The sequence below is a fragment of the Homarus americanus genome, unplaced genomic scaffold, assembly GCF_018991925.1.
Source record: "Homarus americanus isolate GMGI-L3 unplaced genomic scaffold, GMGI_Hamer_2.0 scaffold51476, whole genome shotgun sequence".
Classification (NCBI taxonomy): Eukaryota; Metazoa; Arthropoda; class Malacostraca; order Decapoda; family Nephropidae; genus Homarus; species Homarus americanus.
This window is the reverse complement of record NW_024736148.1, coordinates 1,626,413-1,650,696: the sequence shown is the minus strand read 5'-3', so window position 1 is coordinate 1,650,696 and position 24,284 is coordinate 1,626,413. Positions and strand designations below refer to the sequence as shown.

At 39.3% G+C, this 24,284-nt stretch overlaps 1 protein-coding gene across 1 annotated transcript; it reads left to right on the top strand.

The window, feature by feature from the left end:
• Positions 1 to 20: 20 nt before the first annotated feature.
• LOC121872029 (cholesterol 7-desaturase nvd-like) lies at positions 21 to 21,407 on the top strand. The gene is made up of 8 exons (XM_042374673.1): positions 21 to 159; positions 15,894 to 16,061; positions 16,279 to 16,489; positions 17,028 to 17,206; positions 17,867 to 17,968; positions 18,333 to 18,482; positions 18,712 to 18,885; positions 19,433 to 21,407. The coding sequence occupies exons 2-8, from the start codon at positions 15,900 to 15,902 to the stop codon at positions 19,592 to 19,594; spliced, it is 1,140 nt and encodes a 379-aa protein (XP_042230607.1). The 5' UTR covers positions 21 to 159; positions 15,894 to 15,899; the 3' UTR covers positions 19,595 to 21,407.
• The last annotated feature ends 2,877 nt before the right edge of the window (positions 21,408 to 24,284 follow it).

The window sequence follows — 24,284 nt, the reverse complement described above, 5'->3', positions numbered from 1 at the left end:
CGATGCTGGACTCGGTCTGGCCCACATGTTGGTGACTCTCTGAAGGAGGTGACCGCTGGTGTCCGGTCAAGTCTTTACCTGGACGCTCCTCACCTACCTCACTCTAGCTCTCATCACCTTCCTTCTCTACAGGCTCGCATTCCAACCCTGGATAGATTTCAGTGAGTCTAACCTTAAGAGTCTAAATAATGATAACTTCGATGGTGTTTCTCTTCCATTTTGTTCTGCCAACTCGCCTTATCTCCGTTTGATAAGAGCTGGATAAGCCTAAGCCCTCACCTAGATTTTAATTATAACTCGTTGTTGTTTCTGTTAACTCTCTTGACCCAGTTGAGGTAAATCCCACTTCAACATTTAATTAATTGTCTCCCAGTAAAAACCTTCCTTAATTTTTCATCCAGTATTTTAGTTAGTTATTTTATTATGTATTATTAAGCTGTTGTTATACATTCTCATTTTATGTTCATGTGTTATACGTTATTAAGCTATTGATATAATATTGTATTTTATTTTTTGAGTCAGAGACAACTAACAATACTGAAGAGCAAAAGTTCTTCAGTATTACACTTGTCGGGATGGGAGATCATAGTAGCCAGCTCACACACTCAACACTTACAGCAAAGTTTATATTATTCTCCGTCCATCAAGGTTTGGGAGCACAGTTACTGAGATAAAAATGTATACATATATGCCACAATTTGTTATCAAAGATATACCGAATGTTTCCATCGTGAGGTTGTTTTGTGTGTGTGGGTGGTGCGCGTAATTATCGTAAAAACGTTTAAACACCGAGGTATCAGCCATGTGTACGTCATAGGAACACATCAAAATCTGGTTAGTCATTATATACCCTGAAGAGGGTAAGTAGTGGGTAGTAGGTGATGTATTCCCGGCCTCACCGGCAGGCAGCTGCCCCACAAGTGTCAGTACCTCTTTACAACACATGAGCGCATCACACCACCAAGACATAACAATATTGTATTACCCGAACTGTTGCGACAAACTGAGCATCGGGGGCGTGTGAGGAAACAAAGAGTAAGTGTAGGATTTGGCAATGTGGTGTAAAGGGTGAGGGGCGCCGGACATGATCGTGGAGGGCGGCTGCTCACCCCCTGGCCTACCAGCACCGCGCGCCCCCACACAATGACACATTGTCGCACCTCAGGAGGATACGCGTTTTCTGCAGTTACAAGCCCAGTGACATCCTTTGTCGTAACGTGTCGACCATGTAACACTCAAGACAGGTAATATTGTTCTTGTGCATGACATGGTTCAGGCTGACGCCCGGTGGCAATTTTAGGTTAGTCACTGTACGATTGACACGTAACTTGGTCACGATCCTCTAGGAAATGTGACCACTCACTGTGTTGGATAGACGGATTACGAGACAAACTTCAAATGTCTCGTTGAATAACATCTTACACACTGGGGCTTTGTAGCGGACTTGTGCATTGACTTTTTTTTAAATATGGACTAGTTCAGACGTTATTGCAGGTAGAATGACAAATCTAAGAGGAGACTTACCAAGTATGTAATTACAGACAATCACAAACTCAGTCTGTATTACAGTACACATATATTTACCTTCATCGAACTTCAGAGGTAGGACGACGATTATAATGAAGTGACACTAAGAAACAGCCAGACCTAATTTCTTTTGAGTAGGAACTATCAACTTTTGGAATGACCTGCCAGAGAATGTTCGACGGCACCGAGTGTGAGCCCATTTAATACCAACCTTGATCAACACTGACACATGTTCAAGTACAGAACTTATACCAAAAATACTTAATAACTAAACACACCGACCGACCGATTAATAAGCTGAAGAATAACATGTAATGAGTCTAACACAATAGACTTCTACAACAACCTGGTTAACCCGAGGATTAAATCGATAAAAAAAATCAAGTCAGCTCCCTCCAAGTGCCTAAAGACCTGACCAGAGGCGAAGATGATAAAGTTTGAGTAGACCTTAACCTCGTCGTGAGCCTCCTGCACAGACTCACAGATCACACCATCAAGATCAGCGATAACTTAGTGTATAGAAGCTTAAAGATTCTCAAATTAGTATAAAAAATATTCCAATCTTATTTCCAGGACCAGGAGTATAATTCATGGGAGATTATCGCATGTGATTTCGTTAAGTGTAATTTGTTCTTAGGTTTTCTCATAAGGTGGCTCCACAGTCAGTTCTACACAGTCAGTTCTACACAGTCAGTTCTACAGTCAAGTCTACACAGTCAGTTCTCCACAGTCAGTTCTACACAGTCAGTTCTATACAGTTAGTTCTCCATAGTCAGTTCTACACAGTTAGTTCTACACAGTCACTTCTACACATTCAGTTCTACACAGATATACACAGTTCTACAGTCAGTCCTACACAGGTCAGTTCTACACAGTCAGTTCTACAGAGTCAGTTATCCACAGTCAGTTCTACACAGTTAATTCTACACAGTTCTACACAGTTCTACATACAGTCAGTATCAATATGTTAGGTGAGATTGATGTTTACTCAGATAACCAGCGTGGTGCTAACACTTATCAAGACACTGACTTCAATATTTAATACACAGCCTTATCTGAGGGGTTTACCAGCTTAGTTATCGTAAATTTTAACAGCATTATCTGGGGACGTTAGTAGCGCCACTGTTGTTTATCGAGGTAGTCTAAATAGGGATAATTGCCTAAGAGCGTAACTTCTGAGTGTGTTTTTATTTGGAAACTTTTGATTAGCTATAGACTATCATGTGAGATCATTATAAGTCGCATGAGTGAATAGTTTCATTCAAAACCTAATCTAACCTAACCTACTTTAGGTATAATTTACCTATCTGATGAAGATAAACGACGTCTTAAATGAAAGAAGGCAAATTTTACCATATATAAATTATTTTCCATTAAGTACCACTAGAAACAAAAAGTTATCCCTGTTTGGCAAAAAGACCAGTTGTTTCTTAAAATTCAGTCTGCGATTATCCCTATTTAGCGTGACATATACAGTATAATATATAGATAGTGTGCGTGTAGGTGTGCGCTGGTGCCCACAGTTTTTCCCCCTACCTATTTCCCCCAACGCCAATTTACCGGTGAGGTGTGCATCCAACAAAGGATAAAGAGACTTTTCCAGGCATGGACGAAGGTAATGGCCGCTTCCATCACTTAATTTCAGTTTTCAGACGCTTTCACCCTCATCGTTCACACGGAATATGACCTACAGTAGATCTTGAGCACCCGCGTAGATGCATATGCTCACTTCGGCCACCGGTGAACATACGCAAGACGCAAATTCTATTCCAGCCCACCTCTGGTTCAGGCATACCCTCACCGTTCATCCAGGCTCACGGAGCCACCCCATCTAACACGCTGGCTCCCACCTGTCCACCACAGCGGACACCGACGAGAAGATCCAACATCGAATTAAACGTGCATCTAAAGCCTTTGACAGATTGCACTTTCAGCTGTAAGGAGTTGGAACGCTTAACAGAGATTTTCGTCTGTTGAGCAGTGGTTCTCCCTTCCCTGGTGTATGGTAGCAAGACATGGGTCACATACAGGCGACACCTGAAGGGGCTCGAGAGTTTCACCAGTGCGGTTTCCGATCTAACTTAGAGACCGCTGGGAGGGGAGGACGACCAATACCAGTGCTTTCGCTGACACTAACTGTAGGAGCATCGAGACCAACAATGAACTGGTCACGTTACTCTCATGGACTAAAGTAGATCACTAAAGTATCCAATCTACAGCTATTTAAAGATCGGCAGATGTAGTGTTGGTGGGCAACATAATAGATACTGTACATAGATTTACTCAAAACACCTAAAACTTCAAAATTACACACAGCCTTGTAATGCTTAATATTGTTATCGCTGATTGGTCGAGAGGATATTGCGTGGCCTGTGCAAAAACAGCTGGTACTTATCACAGTATGGAAAAAATCAAGCTTTTTCCCCCCGGTTACAAGAATGCACACCATGCGTGGCAAAAAAATTTACTTTACTTTTTCTTGCTGTTGCGTTTGAGGGCGGTCATATTACACGGGCTGGATTTCTAAAATTGGGTATTTTTGGATTTACGTTTAGAAAATGAACACACACACACACACCGAGATTACCGATAATTTCTATGAATTTATCTTTTGTGGGAACGTCTGACTGGCCATAAACGATCATTTAGATGATAAAACTGCACAAAAAGGAATAGTTTCATACAAAACCTAACCTAATCTAAATTAACCTTGCCTAGTCTCGTATGATAGAAAAGACGTCTTAAATGAAACAGAGCAAATTTTACCCCTATATGGATTAATTTCCAGTAATTTATAGCAAAAAACAGATAAACTTATATTTTTCATTTACGAGAATAATTTTTTTATTTTTTTCTAGTTTTTTTTTGTCTTTAGTGAAACTTGTCTCTAGTTTTCACTAAAGATAAAAATTCTAAAAAAAACGGTAAATGGTTTCATAACTAAAATTTATTTATGTCAATGCTATTAAGTGACGTTATTCTTATAACAGGTCATACTAGTTACTCTTATTCCAAATACATAATCCAAATATTGATGTCTAAACGTCCAAATACCTTCCCTGTTTACCACACGTATCAGCTTTCTGACAATTTAAAGGTTGCGATACAAGAACTAAGACTGGTGAGCGGTGCCTGATAAACCTGACAGATGAAGGGCCTAGGAGCTAATGCAACACGCACGGACCTCGTTCTACACCCTGGTCAACTCGGCCCGGTACTGATGCGAGACCGGGGAAACGCTGGGCAGATCAAGTTTACAATAATTCTTTAGAATAATCCAAACGAAGCCTGGCGCATTTTCTGTGATCAATATTATATTACGAATATAATTAGAGTAAATGGCTTCCTTTAAAAGAATACATTTACATTATAAAAACATGTTAGATAATAACCTCTCTCTCTCTCTCTCTTAATGGACGTTTTCTATATAAAAAAGAATAAGTAATCCATTACTTACTATATATTCACCTACCAGTATTATTTGTGTGCCTCGCAACAGTCGACGCTTAACAACAAGAACCATAAGACTGACCGACATGTTAATAGTGAGTGTGAGGGGTCGTAGGTGCAGCGGGAGGGACACAGCGGGAGTGGGTACAAGGGCAGAGATAGTGGGTACAGGGACAGGGATATAGTAGGTACAGGGGCAGGGATATTGTAGGTACAGGGGCAGGGATATAGTGGGTACAGGGGCAGGGATAGTCGGCACAAGGGCAGAGATATAGTGGGTACAGGGGGCAGGGATATACAGTTGAGTGAGGTGGGTGATTTCTGTTGTGAGGCAGACAGGTACAAGGTGAGCTAGAGGACAGTTTCAAACACTGAGATACAATACTGTACGGTTCTTCTATACCTGCACGCCAGCGAACCCTTGCACGTCCAGCAACACAATAAACTCCTGTGTCTCCTGGCGAGTGATAAACCTTCCCTTCGATCTGATTTCCGGTAAAGCTTTCGAATTTGTTTTTCATGATGTACCAATCCACAGTTGGACGAAACTTATTACATACTAAAAACAAAAATAAAAATTTAACCCTACTGTTTATAGTCTTACTTTCATAAATACTTAAAACTTAAAGTAAAAAAAAGAAATATCGTGGATGATTCTGTTATTTTTGACACTCATTTGGAAAGGTACTTTGGGGGTGAAACTACCACTATAAGCCTTTCTGTCCTAAAATACCTCATGTTTCACTGTGCTTCATAGTCGGTAAGAGAAACTTGCATGAGTATCGGCGCTATAAGATGCGGTAGCTGGTAGGGAAAGATAAGTTTGATAACAATTCATGTGGATCTATTGTTACGGGATGTCATGTGACAGTGATTCTATTGTCTCAACTAATCAAGATTAGGACATGTACTAAACGCATTATGGTACTTGTATATAGAAATTCTTAAAGTCTTTCTGCAACAATACATTACCATCGTTTAGGAAAGTTAATGAGTCAAGCATAAACAGAAGTTGTGTCGATTTTTGTAAACTGTGCTTAATAATGTTACCAGTTGAAGTATCTAAAACTCTGATGTAGCGAAAGGGTCGTTACTAGATACGTTTAGTTAGCACCAGTTCATTTAGGAAACAAAATAGCATCGACGATGTTTATGAATCTTGTTCTTTATCCCAAGGTCACACGGGTGGTTAGATTAGGTTAGGTTAGCCTGGACTTTCTTTGAACAGGGACATGAGGTTTGACTAAGTATCATTGATGTGAAAAACCGGAATGGCCTCAGGCTGGATGTCGCTTATAGATGAACGAGTCCTTCTGTTCAGGACCGTAAATACCACGATGAGTGACAGTGACAATCGTGAACGTGTTTCCACTTTATATTGTATAGAATAACGAATGATTTTTCACTTACAAAAGGTACAAATAGATTTTCGAGTATATGTTATACTATGTTATATTGTATTAGATTTTATTTATATTATAATTTTCTCATATTGTTTAGGATGCGGATAATCTCAGGTGGCCTTTGTAACCTACCCGTATAGAGTCGCTTTTCCTGTGTCCACGAGAACAAGGAAGCTTACGACGTTTTGCCCTCAGCTCATTTGCATGCAATACCTCAAGAGGCCTCATGGTGCAACTATACTCAAAGAATATCATTATTTTACGCTCCTTAGCAACACACATTGAGACCTTGGTATGAAAATAGTCCCTTACTATATTTAGGAGGTGTGTGTGTCGTCACTGTGGGTAAAAATAAACACTTTCACAGGCCACCACACAACAAAACACTCAGTGAAAACCTTCGCAAACACCTGAAACATCTGATATAAAGAACGTTTAATTTGTGTCACTTTTATCTTGATCGCCACACACACACACACACACATACACACACCTGTATATGTTACGCTAAATAGAGATAAAAGTCGATTTACCTTTAAAAAAAATTGACCTACTGACTTACGCTGACTGTTTCATCTCATTAGGGGTCGATACTGCTTCGTTTAGGGCGGGAGTGAACTTTTGACCCTGAGTGTATATCATATTTCCATGCTTCCAGTTGGTTTTAGTTTATGTATCGAATTTACATTAATTTACCAGTTTTATTTTGACATTTACATATTCGTAGTGATGATATATAATTAGGCCAAACGTGTAAGTCTTGGGTAGGTGAATCATTTAACCGAAGTTACTCTGTCCCCCTTTTAACATATTATTTCAGTTGATTAATATTACATGGGTGATTCTTAACTGTCTAAATATATATATATATATATATATATATATATTCATTGATTTCTTTATTTTTTTTATTAATCGTTGACCTCTAAAAGATCTAGGTTTGATCTAGGTATAATATTCGAAAAATAAAAACAAATATTCTATGTATGTTTCGTTAATATTTAAATCAGTTTTATCCCATCGATTGGCTCAAAAAATACTAACACTCATAATCTCAACTAAACAGCTATGGAACAATAATGTCACCTTGATGTAATAGGCTACTCCTGATCTTTGACTTCAATACTATATATTTACACAAGATCATAGAGATAGCACTTCTGTATATATTATTAATAATTTATGTGAGATATTTCAATTCCCCAACATTACAATCTATTTTTCCTGACATTACAATCTATTTCTTCCTCTCATTACAATCTATTTCTTCCTCACATTACAATCTATTTCTTCCTCAAATTACAATCTATTTCTTCCTCACATTACAATCTATTTCTTCCTCACATTACAATCTATTTCTTCCTCACATTACAATCTATTTTTTCCTGACATTAAAATCTATAATCAAAGAACAGTAAATATAGATATAATTCTTGTAGGTATTGCATCTTTGTAGAGCTTGGTGTAAGTGGTGTGTAGTACTGTGTATAATTGTAAACCCTTCCTGTGTTCTCGTTTGATTGAAATCGAGCACTAAAGTCTATTGGGTAAATGCTTAAAAATCTAATTCGTAACTAATAGAAAACTAATTGGTCTTTAGTTCTTTTGAGTCACTATTTTTGGAAGAGAGGAAGAATTATTATTTTTTTTTTAAGTTGTCTGTTTGATGTCTATATATAAACCTGTACAAGAAGTTTTTATCAGTTTTGTCTCTGCTATGTAATACCACTTGACACTCCAAGGATCTTAATGTAAATGAGTCTTTAACGCCTTGCTTGCATCCTTGGGCCATTTGGTTGAATCGACTTAAAACAAACACACACACACACACACACACACACACACACACACACACACACACACCACTGTTTACGTACACATACCGAACTATTATCTATTTATATGGTAATTTTCAATGAATTATTATCTCCCTGTATCCTCCCTCTCTTTGTCCTCTCCTAGTTACCGTGTGTTTAAGGCTACATGGTATCTCTTAATTAAAAATAATGTTACGCTTATCCTTTCCGTATCTCTTCACTGTAGTTTGATAATAATAAAGATCCCGTATCATCAAGTCTTCATCTGTTTCCCTCTAGTTGCGGTGTACAGGTTGGCATAGACTTCTTTAGCTTTTTGACAGTGAGGTCCACGCATAGGAAGCTTGTGATAATAAGATGCAAGAGTAAAGACTGCGACAGATGACAGGGAAGAATGAGGGGCGGGAGGAGTGGTAAGTGTATAAAAAGAGACAGATAACAGATTGGAGTGAGGGGCGGGAGTAGTGTTGGGACAGATGACGGGTAAGATAAGAAGAGTGAGTTGAGTGGGGGAAGTTGAGTGGGGGGGAGTTAAGTAGGGGGTAGGAGTTGAGTGGGGAATGTAATGAGAGGAGAACTAGATACAGGGCATAGATGAGAGGGGTGAGGAGTGAGAGGGGGGTTGTAGGGAGTTAATTGTTAGGAGTGCAGTGAGAGTAGAGAGAAGGGGATGTTATATATAGACGTGAAGTGTGGTGTGGTGAAGTGAAGTGTGGTGTGGTGAAGTGAAGTGTGGTGTGGTGAAGAGTGGTGAGGTGATGTGTGGTGAAGAGTGGTGAGGTGATGTGTGGTGAAGAGTGGTGAAGTGAGGTGAGGTGTGGTGAAGAGTGGTGTGGTGAAGTGAAGTGTGGTGTGGTGAAGAGTAGTGTGGTGAGGTGAGGTGTGCAGGAGTTGGGCCAGAAACAAGGGTGTCGGGGAAGAGCCTGAGCAAGTCTGGGGAGAGCACCTGTGTCACCTTGATGCCTCTGAACGCTGACCTCTACTATTGTTATGCTAATTCTTTTCAAGACCATCGTGCACTTCTTCTTTTTATCATTTACTGGTTATATATTCCATTTTACGGTTAACTCTTCCGAACTCTAGTGCTTTTTAATCATATCTGTATGTGTAGTTGGTAGGTGGACCAAGGGGGGCGTCTGATCACCTCCTAAATTCTGGCATATCAAGTTGGAACAAAAGGGATTATTTTCACCGAGAGATTCACTGTTTGTCTTCCTTTCAACATAATGTTTTATTGTTTCGCTGATGATTTTAACGTTTTGCTATCGTAGAATTGCAATATATTCCTTTTTGTTTATTAATAAGACAGATAATCACTACAGATGACTCAGACCGTGATGATTTTACGTAATTTGTGAATAAGTTATAGGTTCTTTGATCAGGAACCCAGTCACGAAGATTTGACATTACTGGCGATGCGGAGTATTGTGCTATACGCGGTTTACATTGAGTGTTCGTGTGTCCACCGACTTTGATCGACGTTGAAAAGGAGGACACACACACACACACACACACACACACACACACACACACACACACAACTACCTTTGTGACTGTAGGTAGTACATGTGTATTTAAATATGTATTGCTATATTCACACATTATTCTGGATTTCGCTCCGTGTGTTTCCTGGGTGAAATATATGTTTTAAAAATTATGCTTTGGTATATTCAGGAAATTTAAAAACAAAATTAAGAATCCATATACTAAATAATACTTAATTTATAAAATAAATTTTAAGAGTTTAATTCGTTTATGTTGAATAATTTTTAAAGCATTTACCAATAATCAAATATTCACCGATAAAAGCTACATTTAGTACGTGATGAGTCCTAATGAAATATAAAACACAGCTTAACCAGGTAGTTCATATTACAGTGTACACTCCAGGTAATAGAAGGTGAACAGGATGATGTTCTTGTAAATAGTTCTTCTCTTTGAAAGGTATCAGTGTGTGAGGTGTTGGAGGGTGGGGCAGCTTGAGGAGGCCCTCGAGTTACTCTCTTGATCACTGTAATGAAGAAAGTTGTTTATAAAGTTGAATTATAACACCACCGACCACACTATGTTCAACACCTACTGTTTTATACCACCCCTCGCCGCCCACCTGCCACCCTCTCACAACGCCCATCATGCGTCAGTCCCGAGCTTCATGTGCTCCTTGCAACTTACTTTGGACTTTTTTCTTTTATAATCTCCGAGTGAACTAGTTCTATTTCAGAGATAATTTAGATCATCAAAGCACTGAAGTATACTATTCACACACACACACACACACACACACACACACACACACACACACACACACACACACACACACACACACACACACACACACACATTCACAAAAAATATATGAAATACTGTACACATAATATAATCTTGTGGGGTACATTTCTGAAATTTGGACATAAACTTGCCAAGATGTTTTGACGTTTCTGGTTTAAGCATTATCGTGTGTCTGTTGATAATGTTATAAAACTTTGAGGGTAACTGGATCGGGAGTCAAGCTTCGCGACAATATTTTCCTGTGCTGTTTTTATTCATGTGGTTTATAATATTAGTCTTGTTGCATCATCAAACTCACCTCACACGAGTATATATTTCTTTCTTTAACATATTTGATATTTTTCAACATATTTTTTTAACTATTGATTTAATTCTAATAAATGTTTCCCTTAAGTCAGTATAACCATCGCCCCGCCGACTTGTGGTAAAAAACACAATCTGGTGCACAAGTGTCCCTGTAAAAAGAAGATGTACTGCTCTTCATCCCGTGTGAGACGTGACGCCAGGCACACGTGGCTCACGGCCGTGGGTTGACTGTAAATGATTAGGGTTCAAATGTTTGAATGGATAGTTCTCGACCTGTAGCTCTTCTTTTCATATATATAAAAAATATAAAACTTTCTTTCATGGCGCTAGTGACGTGAGTCGTGGCCAGTGTGACGTGTTTAGTGACATTTCATCCCAGTTTCTCAAAAAGGTTTTTATGGGAGTTACACATCCGCAGTGTTTTTGTCTGGAGATCGTTTGCAACATCCCAGGCGCTGAGACCGCCACCTCTTTACTTAACCTGTATATGCTGCCTTGAGCTTAACGTTTCTTCTAAACAACACTAGTTGCTGCAGTGTTGTTACCTTGGAGATTGATCATTAAACACACACACACACGCACGCACACACACACACACACACACACACACACACACACACACAAGGTTCGCGCGCGCTGAAAAGTAATGCATATTGATATATAATTTATAATTTTGAAACGGAATGAAACATTATAATAAAACAAAAACAGATACTTACAGTGACGTACTTAATTTTTAAGTTTAACGTAGTTACTTCTCAACATAATCGTCTCTGCGGTCCACACACTTCTGCCAACGCTCAAGTAGTTCCAGGATGCCTTCACTAGAGGAGTCACAGCTGTCTTGAAGATGTTTGTTAAGTTTAGGGAATTAGTGGAAATGATGGAGCCAGGACTGGGCTGCATGGTGTGTGACCCAAGACAGCGATGCCAGGCGGCGAATTACCTGAGTCGTTACTAACGTCTTAGATAATTCGCACTAACAACTCGTTAGTACACTCATGGTTCATACAGTTCAGTACGCCCAACCACGAACAGTACTCATGGCAACATAATCATCACCATACACATCTTTCATTCGCTTTATTAACCACATTTGACAGTGCCTATAGTCACCGTCCGCCATGTTGACTGTTGTAGTTGTGAGTCTTCTGGTCTGGTGGCGGCAGAACTAAGATACTTCACAGCAATGGGAGGGAAGAACAAATTGATTGTACTTCACTTTATTCAACTCAGTGAATCCATTTTAAAAGAAAAAACTAGGAGCCATTACTTCTCGGCATGCCTCGTGCGGTGTACATCCAAGCTTTGAGATGGTTAAGGGGGAGGGCGAGGGTGGCTTCTATGTCCTCTATCTGTGTTGTTTCTTTGTCCAGACGATCAACAGTGCCACAGGCAGCAAATCCTACATAGTATAATGGGATCCAGAGAAACTTGACACAGGTACATCTTGTTAACAGGCGACACACTTGAGTTTTTTTACGCTCTCATACCTCCATAGTCTTCGCTGTAGTAAGACTCCCGAAAAAAAAAAAAAAAGACATTTGCAAGAGTTTATTTTTTGTCCTGGAAGACGAGGCAGGTTTCGGGGCCAGTCGCTGTTGAGGGGGAGCGGGTGGCAGGTATCTGGTCGGGGCCGGGCTGCCTCTTCAAGGTCGTATGTGAAACACCTGAACAGCATGAGAGCTTCCGCGTTTCTTTTATATTGTGAGAATCCAGTGTACACCAGTTAGTTGTGAGAGTTGTAAGAAGTGGGCATGTACATAAATAACGGGTAAGTTTCAAGTGATACATTGATATTGTGTTTAATACGCGGGGCCTTATGGTGTTAGTATGAGAGTTCTTGAGTTAAGACAGTTTTGGTGGTGCTGGGTTGGTGCTGCTATTTACTGTCGAATACAACGTAAGATCTAATGCAAGGAAGAAGCTGCTAGTGTGGCTAAGATTACTTTTATGTTACTCGTAGTATAGAGGAAACACTGCGTTGCTTTACAATTAACACTAGTCTAGCAGTAATAGTGCAAAAAGGTAAGATTAAGATTGACTGGTAGTGAACACACTGGTTGATTACGAGTTGTTGATAATTTTTACAATGGTTGGGACTAGGCTGTTCTTGTAGCGATCAGTACGTGCTCGTATGGGCTTGATGCGGTTGTGGTGTGTGTTTGTGTGACAAGTACTAGTGCTTGCATGTGAGTCTATGCCAGACAAGAAACATCAGTTGAATAAAAGAAAAAGAGGTTCACCACGTCCAGTGATACACGAGATGTTAAGGAGATGAAGAAATACAAAATTATGTTGAAAGAATTGGACATAGTGCAGTAAATACACAAATAAGATCTCAAAGTTAAAATGTTCAAACATTATAAATTTACAACGTTCATTACTGGACGCCAATATTTTGTCCACTGAGCTTAATACATAAGTAGAAGTACACTTATATTTTCTCATGTACTGATCGAACACTTGCTTATCGTCTCTTAATGAAATTAAATTGTTAAGCCATACATATTTTAGCAATACGAGGTATTTTCATATTTAACGGTGAATCATAATTACATACTGTATACTGTATTGAGTATGGTGACGCGACTGACGGCCAGCTTAGTAGTTTAGGAACGTGCGTGCGAGCTGCTCAAGAATAAAAGACCGAGCTCTTATAACTAAAATCCTAAAGTATTTCTTAATTAGAAATATAGTATAGAGTATCAACGTACACTACGCATTTGACGTCTGTTTATCTTGTCAGGCAAATTTTCGTCAGCTCAAAAACACGTTTCTGATGTTTTTGCCTTTTTCTGAGTGGCAAAAACGGTTGTACGACGTCGTGTTACATAGCACTTTGTGGGATGAGTGAGTGAGTGTTGGGCGTTCCCCAGCAACCCGGATGCTCATCTTATTGTGTGTCTGTCTGGCTGTCTGAGACACGTTTACTCGCCACTCTTCCCTCCCTCCACCGAAATCAAAAGTCGTTTGGGACATGGCAGGAGAGGCGCTGCTCGGACGCATTAAAAAAAATGATTTTTCTTTTCTTTCAAGAATTTTTCACGTATAGTATACCCCAAATTAATTAATTTTTAACTAGCCCAGAATAATATAACCTGACAATCTAATATGCGAGTGATTATAAACAAACGTACCGCTACTTAAGTTAACCTAACGTAACACTGAAGAACAGCATAACCTACCTAAGCCGTATACACCTGTAAGTTAATGTAGTCCACACCTAGCCTGACTAAGCCTAATGCCATCAGTAGCACAGACACATAGTTGCTGACAAAATTCACTGAACACTAGATAGTGAAGTAGCATTGTATAAGATTATCTTACTCAGTGGCTATAGATGAAAACAAGTGATCGCGGACACGTTCGTTCCCTTGTGAGAGTTTGAACTCTCGTGACAGCGTACAGTGAATGAGGGTGTGCCAAGTCTGTAGACTTGCATGGTTAATTAGGGTGCGCCAAGTCCGTAGACTTGCATCGTTTTCCATCGTAAATAAAATTGTTAACTAATGCCTTCCTAAAGAAACCATCGACATGGGACCAGGTTTGTTCCACTCTACGATTTTTTTGCGATTTTTCCACCAAGTTTGATGAAAAACAATTGTGCCGTTTTGGCTGCCCAAAACAGACACACACACACACACACGCCTAGTCCTATGGTATATTAGATAGATGCTCGTAACTAGGACGTTGAGGAAGCACTTTATTGCATCATGTATCAGCCTTGCTAGACGGCGAAGCTTTCCAGACACTACAAACATGGATCCCCAGCCCAGAGTTGGTGAGGAACTCGAAAATTATTATTTTTTTCTTTTTTAGAATCCGGAGCTGAGGCACGTCAGAACGATTTAGGATGTTCCTGGGTGGCCTGGATTAATTTAGTCAGTTTCATATCGAGAAATTAGTTTGAAGGTTCGAAAATTATGAGAGGAAAAAAAATTAACCCGTTTGAACTGTGCTCATGTGTTTGTGTTGGCGCGACTGGCGGTGTTGGATTCCGTGCAGTAATGAAGACGATATATTTAAAGTTTTACCTGACTGATATAACTCTGATTCTCAATGAGTGGATTTTATTAACTGATTAAACCAAACACATGTGCAACCATTTTGACAACATTTAATCAAGATGCGCCTTTTCTGGCCTGACTATGGATTATGGCGCCGCATGTGTCGTGTGCTTGTACGCTGAGTGAGAGTGTGGTTGGGGGTTGGCCCACCTAACCTGTACATACAATATGAATTTATGCATACACGCAGCCCACCACTTTCTCCTTCCTACAGTCATGTCGTGTGTCCCAGATGTTATCTTAGTAGTGGCAGCCTTCCGTCTTTTACTTACTACAGCACACCGTCATGTACACCCCAGTTCACCTACTCCCTGGCGCCCTCTGAATGAAAAAGTTTGGCCAAGCGGCAAAGAATTTGTCCCTAAGTAGAAACTTACTGTAGAAACGTTAAAAAGAACAAGAAAAAAGACAAAGTTCTACACAAGCACTCGAAAATCCACGCCAAGTCGTTTTTTTTATCACTGTATGAATAGAAGTATAACGACCAAATCTGACCGATCACTAATCTAACTAGCATTAACCTAGCCTAACCTAGGTCATGGTTAACGTGTAGCAAAACAAAAGTAGGAACTAAATTAGGGGACAAAATTAAGGTGCGGGATCTTTTCCGTGTGATATTTACTTAAGAATCTTTGAAAATCCAAACACGATTTATTTATTTTTAGATTAGGGGCAGGAGAACTACAGCTATGAACTTGTGAGTATGATGTGTCGGTAACAATAAATGTAAACAGCAACTGGAGACACCACCACCAGGATCTCTGACAGGAAATACTACAATAGTCCACATTAATGAACACTGAGTACACCACCAAAACATTTAGACATTTTAGCGTTGAGGAAAGCTAATATGTTCCCCTTATTTGAGTCTTAAAGCTCCAAAAGGTTCTTATCCACATACATAGGCGTAATACCGGTAATACAATTATTAATATCTTCAAGCTTCTGAACCAATGATGATTCCTACGTGTTATGTGAAATTTGTTAGGATTTGTGTAAGATTAAGAATAATATTAATTAAATGGTGTTGACAGGATATGACGGAGGTGGGGTGGGGATGCCTGACGGGAGAAGGGAGAGCGCCCCTAACAGAGAAGATCCGTGAGGTACAACGTCTCAGGAGGACCGGCAACCTACCGCCCATATACCCCAATGGCTGGTTTGCTGCTGTCGAGTCAAGACAGCTCGCCCGTGGCCAGGTACGTAACTCTTTCTTTATTCATTGATTTGATATTGCTCACACATCATCCACCAACAGATAAGTGCTTGATATTACTTCTCATTTAATTTTACATTTAGGCCCTGTGGTTTGATCAAATATAAGTTTTCCTTTAAGAACATCGTAACTATAAAGCTGAACTGGCAAGAGTGAAGAGTTGTGTATAACGCGTGTGTGTGCGTGTGTGTGTTTGTCAGGTGGTGCCGGTACAAATGTTCGGGGAGTCTATGGCAGTGTTCCGTGGCGAGGACGGCGTCGCCCACGTCACAGACGCTTACTGTCCACACATCGGAGCCAACCTGGCGGTGGGCGGAGTGGTGAAGGGCAACTGTATTGAGTGTCCCTTCCACGGCTGGCTCTTCAGAGGCTCTGACGGCGCCTGTGTCCACATACCCTATTCTGCCAAAGGTCAGCACCCTACACATACACTAGCACCCCTTCACAGTTCCCTCAGGTTCCTTGTATTAGTATGATAAACTAACTGAAAAAGGGTCCCATAGGCATGACGGGTCGTAAGGGACAGTATGGATACAGTACTATGCCGTCGGTATATAAGAAGCCTTTACTTCCTCAACTGTAAAGTTAGGTGCCAGTTCACAGCTGGGACAGGTGCGCCCTAGGCACAAACCAGCAATTCCTTGGACACGAGGAAGTCAACAGTGTATCCGGCGGCTGTGCCTCTGATAAACTTTTTAATAAGTAAATTTTGTTGATATATTTTAAATATTGCCAATCATACAGAGATACCTGTATTTATCTGTAATACATAAATTGTTATGACTTCTACTTCAAGTCCCTCCAGTCTGTATATCAGTTAATTTACTAAATAGTGCTTAATGATTGTTGTTACACACTGTACTTTAATGGTAACCGCAAGATTCGTAAACTGTAAAAAGTGAAAATGTGTCAGTGTATCACTATGAGTAAGACGTGTATTCCTCGGTAGTGCCCAAGACCGCACGAGTTAAGAGATGGGAGAGCTGTGAGCTGAACGGCTTTGTGTTTGTCTGGCACGACGCTGAGGGTCGCTCGCCTCTGTGGGTGCTGCCAGAGGTCCCAGAAGTTGCTGACGGCTCCTGGAGCTTCCGTGGCCGCACCGTCCACCACGTCCTCGCCCATATCCAGGTAGGATGATCATGTTTCTCCCTGACGCCCGACTTACTTTTGTTACACTGCCTTGTGTCCGACACATGATTGAAATTTTCCAGTGATACTGTGATATTTTTTTCTAGTTAATGTCTAAGATAATAACTGTTACAGTAGTATTAGTAATTACTGCACATCATTTCAAGTTCCCTGCCATGTAGCAGGTTAGTGGATTCCACCCTTCACGTCCTTGAACTGCGCCATGTATTCAGACAAGATTAAAAAAAAATGTTACTACCTCTCGTTGCCTTCCTCAACAAGCAGTAGCCAATTGATAAAGATTCTGACACAAAACATTGGTCTTTTAGTAAGAAAGTCATCCGCTTGCTACCTTGCTGTCTTGTCAATCACTTATAAGTTCAGCAGCCATGATGCTGACCCAGCAACTCCGGTAATCCGAGGCGGCATTTAGGTTTCCTGAGACTCCTGGAGGGCTGGACCTCCTCACGTTTTCTGTGCGGGCTCAGCAAAGTTGACTTCTATCACTGCCCTTAGTAATGGTAATGATTTCATGATCATGAGGATCCTTGATGAACTATAAATTCGCAGGCGAATTTATAGTTCATTGTATAAGGGGGAACAAGTAAAGTTGTTGTATGAGTGAAGGACGTGACCACTGTTGTGTTATGATCTTCCCAGGAGATGCCCGAGAACGGCGCCGACCTGGCCCACCTGGGACACTTGCACGTACCCAGCATATTCAAGGGTTCAGACCTCAGACACGTCTTCGCCAACAGCCTGGTAGGTGCCTCTTATATCACTCTGGAGAGGATTGATACAGTGTGAGTTGAAGTATTAATGTTGAGGTTTTACCATGATTAGTACGAGTACTAATCTAAATATAGCTAAATGTGAGTAAGAATACTCTGTAGTTTTATATTAAACCAAATACCCTAAGCATAATCTCTATAGCATCAAAGTTTATACGTATTGTCATTTGTACTACCTTTTATATGATCAAGAATTTCTTTGCAAATTTAAACTTTCAAGAGGATAAATGTTTTGTGTGATGCTGAAGAAACTGATACTGATATCTTAAATTAAAAAGGAAAAGTTTTGATGTAGGTAACCCAGAGTGTATACCTGATTTCCCTGTCATTTACAGCTACTAGACTTCGCTAAACACTCCTGGAACGGTGAGTGGCAGGTGCGGTCTACCCCTGAGTCCCACATAGCTGACCTTAGAGTTACACACGCCTTCGCTCTCTTCGGCGGCAAATTTAAACTCTTTACCATGACTGTTCGGGCTGAACAGGTAAAACTTTTGTTTAACAGTTTAACCAACATGTTAAATTAATAATACGAGGACACCGTAGACTAAATGTTATGGATTAATTGTAATGTATCAAAGAACAGATACATAAACAAAAAGAATATTATATAAAATGAATTTTACATCAGACAATTTACTTATATTTATTGTTTGCTTGGCTTTTCCCTGTACATTAAACTTATTCATTATGTTGGTGTTGATGTTTTTTTAGATCGGGCCGGGTGTTGTCCACCTGCACTTTAACACTGGTCTTGGCTCTGGTGTGCTCGTCCAGACAGTCACACCCATGGAGGCTCTCAGGCAGAGAGTCGTCCACCAGTTTTACTCCTCAAAGTCCTTCATCGCCCCTTATGCCAAGTTCGTCCTATTATCGGAGGCCCGACATGTGAGTTTCCATCATCTTTTAAGTCTCTGAAGCAGAGCACTGTTCAGTACTGTACTTTTGCTTGTAACAAAGCAAATATGGTTTAGTCAGTCTGGGGGTTGGCGAACACTCCTCCAACTCTAAACTTTCTCGGGTTGTTTTTATCAATCTGTTAAATTAATAATACAAGGACACCGGAGACTGAATGTTTTGGATTATTTTTTTAATGTATCACAGAGCAGATACTTAATCAAAATTTTATTATACAAAATAAATGTTCCTTCACAGTTGTGACTTACGATTGAGTACGACTAAAATATTCTTAAATTCTCCTAAATTAATGTAAAATAATCTTGGTGCCTAAATACCATTCCTTCTCAGTTATGACTTAAAGCAACTAAAATTCGATACCAACGGATTTTGTTTTTTGTTTTTATATCATGGTTGTCCTTTACAAACTTCGCGATTGAGTGACAAATTCGCTGACTTTAACACAGGGCCTGTAATTTTAAAAGGTAAAAATTGTATCCTATTTCTACTTCTTTTCAAATATTCCTATTTTTTTCAGTTTGAACGTGACATAATGATCTGGAATAACAAGCAGTACATGTCCCAGCCACTGTTAGTGTCAGAAGATCGCCTCATCCTCAGATTCCGTCGATGGTATAACCAATTTTATTCAGAGAATAGTCCCAAATTTACCTTCAAGAAGGAAAATATGGAATGGTAATTTATAATGAAAATAAACCCATTAGCTGATGATTAGAGTTACCAGGAGTCGCTGTGTGAACGTTTGTTCTGTCCAAGTTCTTTGATATACGGGGGTAAAATTTAGCAAATTTGATTAAGTTTTGCCATGTTTCCTTATTTGAGTTAGATACTTGTAAGAGACTTAGCTACACGTGATCTGTATGAACAAGGGAAGTGTTAATTGACGAATAAGGTAATCCTGTCGTGAACATAATCATCACGGCCTACAAGTTGAAATCTCGGCTGCAACACAAGATTGTCTTGAGGCAAGTGGCAACTTCACACCCAAGACTTCAAATCCATGAACAATGGATACACATCAGATAATATCACGATAAAGACCGGTTAATACAGTGTATACTACATAAGTTGAACGTTAATTAATCAATGATCGTCATTTTGATTTTTCGCTCAAAATTAGTTTGTAAGGAAAAAATAAGTAATCAAATAATGATCGATCTGTAGAAATATACTTCAATTGAGACTTAACGAATGTTATTTTTGTTTTCCCTAGCAATATACAGTGCATGACTATATTCATTTCATAAAGAAATGCTGTTCTTATTGAAGCTTGAGAAAAAGACAGTTTTATATGTAATTTACATGGAATAAATTCTGAGTTATTTTTGTCATAAAGAACCTCGGTGATTTGACTCACATCAGTCCTTTGTGATATTTATGGTGAATTAGATTCATGTTCATTAAGTGTTAGTAATAATAAGCGGTGAAGTGCTATTACTAGTTAGTTGTTCAATGTTGGGAATATTCGTGTAGTCAGTTCTTGTTAGTAAAATAGAGGGAGTTCATGCCACCTGGTCGACTTGCATAATAGAACAGGAAAGCATTGGGTTCACTGGTGATGCTGGAGTTGTTTAGTGTACTGTACAAGAGGATCAGATAACATTAATATTATAATATCTGCTGTACTTGAATAATTGTTGTTTAAACATTTTTACCTGCTTTAGGCATTCTGTGGCTTCCATGGTAAGCTTTCTGCCTTAAACGTTGGTACATTGTTCCATATCCTCTAGACTCGGTATACGAGCCGCTCAAAGTACTGTATGAGTTAACCGACATATCAGCCCAAAGCCTGAAAAAATTGCTTTCTGGTGTCCAAAATTATTTAAAATCAAAATTCATCCCAAAAATTTTAAAATTACTTTCTTTGGCTCCCATTTTCTTCCTCTTCCTTTCATATTGCCTCCTCTCTCCTCACCTTTCTTATATATTATCGTATTTTCTTGTTCTGTTACCTAAATTTGGTTACGTTCCTGCTGTCCTGGATATGAAGATGCCGGGCAATTTCAGGCCTCTATTAAAATCACATGTGATCACAGACTGAGAAAATGAAATTTTATGTAGTATCTCCTCAGAATAATTGTGAACCTTTATTCACTGACGTAATTTAGTCAACATGAACTTTACGTTTTCTCAGAGTACAATCCAAAATGGCATAAGTCTCATCAGTCTTTCCAGATTTTGTTGTATTTGTCTTGTTTTATATGCCACTATGTTACGCTCGTCTTTGGTCGATTAAGTTTACTCCAGCTTGTTCTTACTATCAGGTGCACTAAAGGTACAAAATAGCTCTTGAATTACTATAACTCAAAGTGTATGTGCATGATATGAACTGTTTGTTAATTTTAGTGTTATCTTTATTGACCTATATTCTTGTTAGTATATCTAGAAAGTGAACGTTTAAAACTGCTTGTAGCATTTTTTTTATTTCCTAAAAAACAATATTATATTGTAAAAACAGACGTGCAAATTATAAAGATTAAATTGCTTGTAACTAGAAACCATTGTTTTATTTCAGAATACAGGATTTACCAATCATATATGCCTAGCATGACTTATGTTCTAATTTGATAATCCAAATGTTCTCTTAGCATTAAGATTTTTCCCGATATGAAAAACTGAGTCAGAACCAATGTTAACGTAATGTCATGTGTATACATATGTTTAACAGTGTGTCTGTCTACACCAGGGCCCAATCAGTGGTGAAGTGGATAAAAGTAAAGGTAATAGTAGTTTTAGTCAAAATTTATCTAATTGCCAATGATCATGATCTTTCTCAATATTCAATAACTTCTATTTAAGTGCATAGTCATTGTTAATGTTAATAGTACTTGTTTTCGTTACACAACTTTTTAAACATACTGTTACTAAGGTAGTAGGTAGTAGGCAGCTATCAAACAGGGAGGTACTACCGCCTGGGAAGATATTGGAAGCATAATGTGTTGTCTAATGGTAGACCCTGCTGCCAAATGGCATCACGATAATTGTGACCAAGTCCCAGGTTGCTGATCTGACTTTCTGCCTCATTTACACACAATTGCAGGATCTCAATTGTTTCTCTTTCTTAGACACCACAACATGTACATCGTTTCTCACTCTTGATCTGTATTTTTTTTTTCATTTCAGTATTTACTTTTTTTCGCCCGCTTTGATTGATTGATACGTTTATTGATAAAAAAATGCATCTTAAAAGGATGAAGTTGTAGTGGATTTCTCCCCTACAAACGCTGTTTGTCGCTGAGTAGCCGACCCCACGAATTCCACAGTGTGTGCCTCGTGGTCTAGGTCAACCAGCGCCGCCATACATCACGGAGGTCAACTACTAAGCCACGCCAACACCCGCTATTTAAGACCTGACCTCGTGGTGATCTCTCTCTTTCTACCTACACCAACCAGCCAGCAACACCTCCTCCTCCGCCTGCCTGGCGGTCCTCGCTCCCGCCGGCGAGCATGGCGACCCACAAGCTGTCCTCCTCTGAGCATCCTCACCAACCAGCTCTCTCTACATCACGCTTATAACCATGCTGCCTTCCCAGCACCAAGCTGCATGTATACAGAGAGCACATTGTGAGTTTCCTTTCTCCATCCCATCCTGAGTGAACACCAAACAACCCATACCCCACAAAGTGACATAAGTCATCCCCACCCCAGTCCAGGAATGTCCCTCTCAGGTCTCATATAAATCCCCAATAGAGATATAACTCATATAAACAATTATAGCATATACAGTTATATTCTAGATACAAAAATTTCTATATTTCTTTAATATTTCATCTATTTTCCAATTTTTTAACATCCGTGCTATTTGCTTGGAGACGTTATTTATCTGGGCATTTCTATATCCATTAAGCAATGGGAATTCCAGTATATAATGTGGCAGGATATGGGAATCAAATGGGATCTGGATGTTCTACGAAATCTACGGCCCCGATGTGGGTCGGTGACCTGTCCTCGGGTGGGCAAATCCCCGTAAAAAAATGCATGCAACACAAAAGAAACAAGCTCCATGTGTTTCTCTTACTTGTATCATTATGGTGGCTCACCAAATACAATGTTAAGCCATTTCTTAAAAATGACATGACCCAACAAAACAATATAACCTGATGAAATTAATGATTGTCAAATATTCCTCACCCCGTTACCATAAACTACAGTATGATAAATAGTCTTCAATCTCCAGCTATTAACTAGATAAATAAACGTAGTAATACCACCAAAAGACAATTATTTTTGGTATTATTATCGTTTCAGTCATCTGGAAATCTTAGGAATTTAGGTTAGGTTAGATTAGATTAGTTCTTGAGTTCTGTGGCTAGGCTAGATTAGGTTTAAAAGACCAAAAATCATTAAAAACACGGCTAAAACTGTCGGAAAAACATAGGGATAACCGAAGCGATAAATTTACCTTATTTTTATTAATTTTATTATCCTAACAGCCATTATATTTGATTTTAAGATTGTATATGCCTTCTAAAGTGGGATAATACTATATGGTTTCCTGTCACTGATTGCACATTCTTTTTAAAACAACTTCCGGATTGCCGTGTGGTCATGTGCAGTTTTGCCAGTTTGGCGGAAAATCCGCTAAATCTAGCGGATTGAACTTTTAAAACGTGGATGGCCTAGACCTTTTGCGGATAGCGGATTTTCTGGTGCATTTTCACTGGATTTGGCGGAAGTTCTAGCGGACTTCGTATACACGATGATGATTAGTAATTAAAACCTATTCTCTCCTCCCTCTAAATTAAAAACAAAACGGAATTGTAAAGTAAATAGAAGACAGAGTACTCAGCAACCCAACCTCTCACACTGACCCGAGGGAATAGTTAGGATACGAATTTTAAAAGACCTGCACCAACTCAGAACTATCAGAAAAGGCAGAGCGTTATCTTCGTCAACGCTGCATATCTTGTGTTACCAGTCTGTAATGAGTAAAAAAAACATTTCCTGATAACTTCAATTATTTTAGGAAAATGTCTGTTTTCAGTAGTGGAATGTCTCAGGCTTGTGAAGGAAACAATAGTAGATATAACTGAACTTTTAGGTTACCTTCCCCCCAAAATTTATCAAATTGACAATCAGTGGCACAACTTAACAATTGTTAAATTGTAAAATTTTGGATTGAGGTAAAAGATTACCAGGTTGCTACAGGAGTACATCCTTTTCGTTACCTCTGTGAATTAGATCTCCCTCCCTCACTCTACATGTAATGCTAAAGTCGAGAGACTATTTAGCCAGCTAAGACTTGCAAATCAAAGCTCAGAAATCGGTTGAATACAAGTTCAGTCTGTGATTATTGCCAAAACAAGTGGTAAAGCAAATAGGTACAATGGTAGCATACAATTCATCGACATCAAAAGTACCAGAAGCTG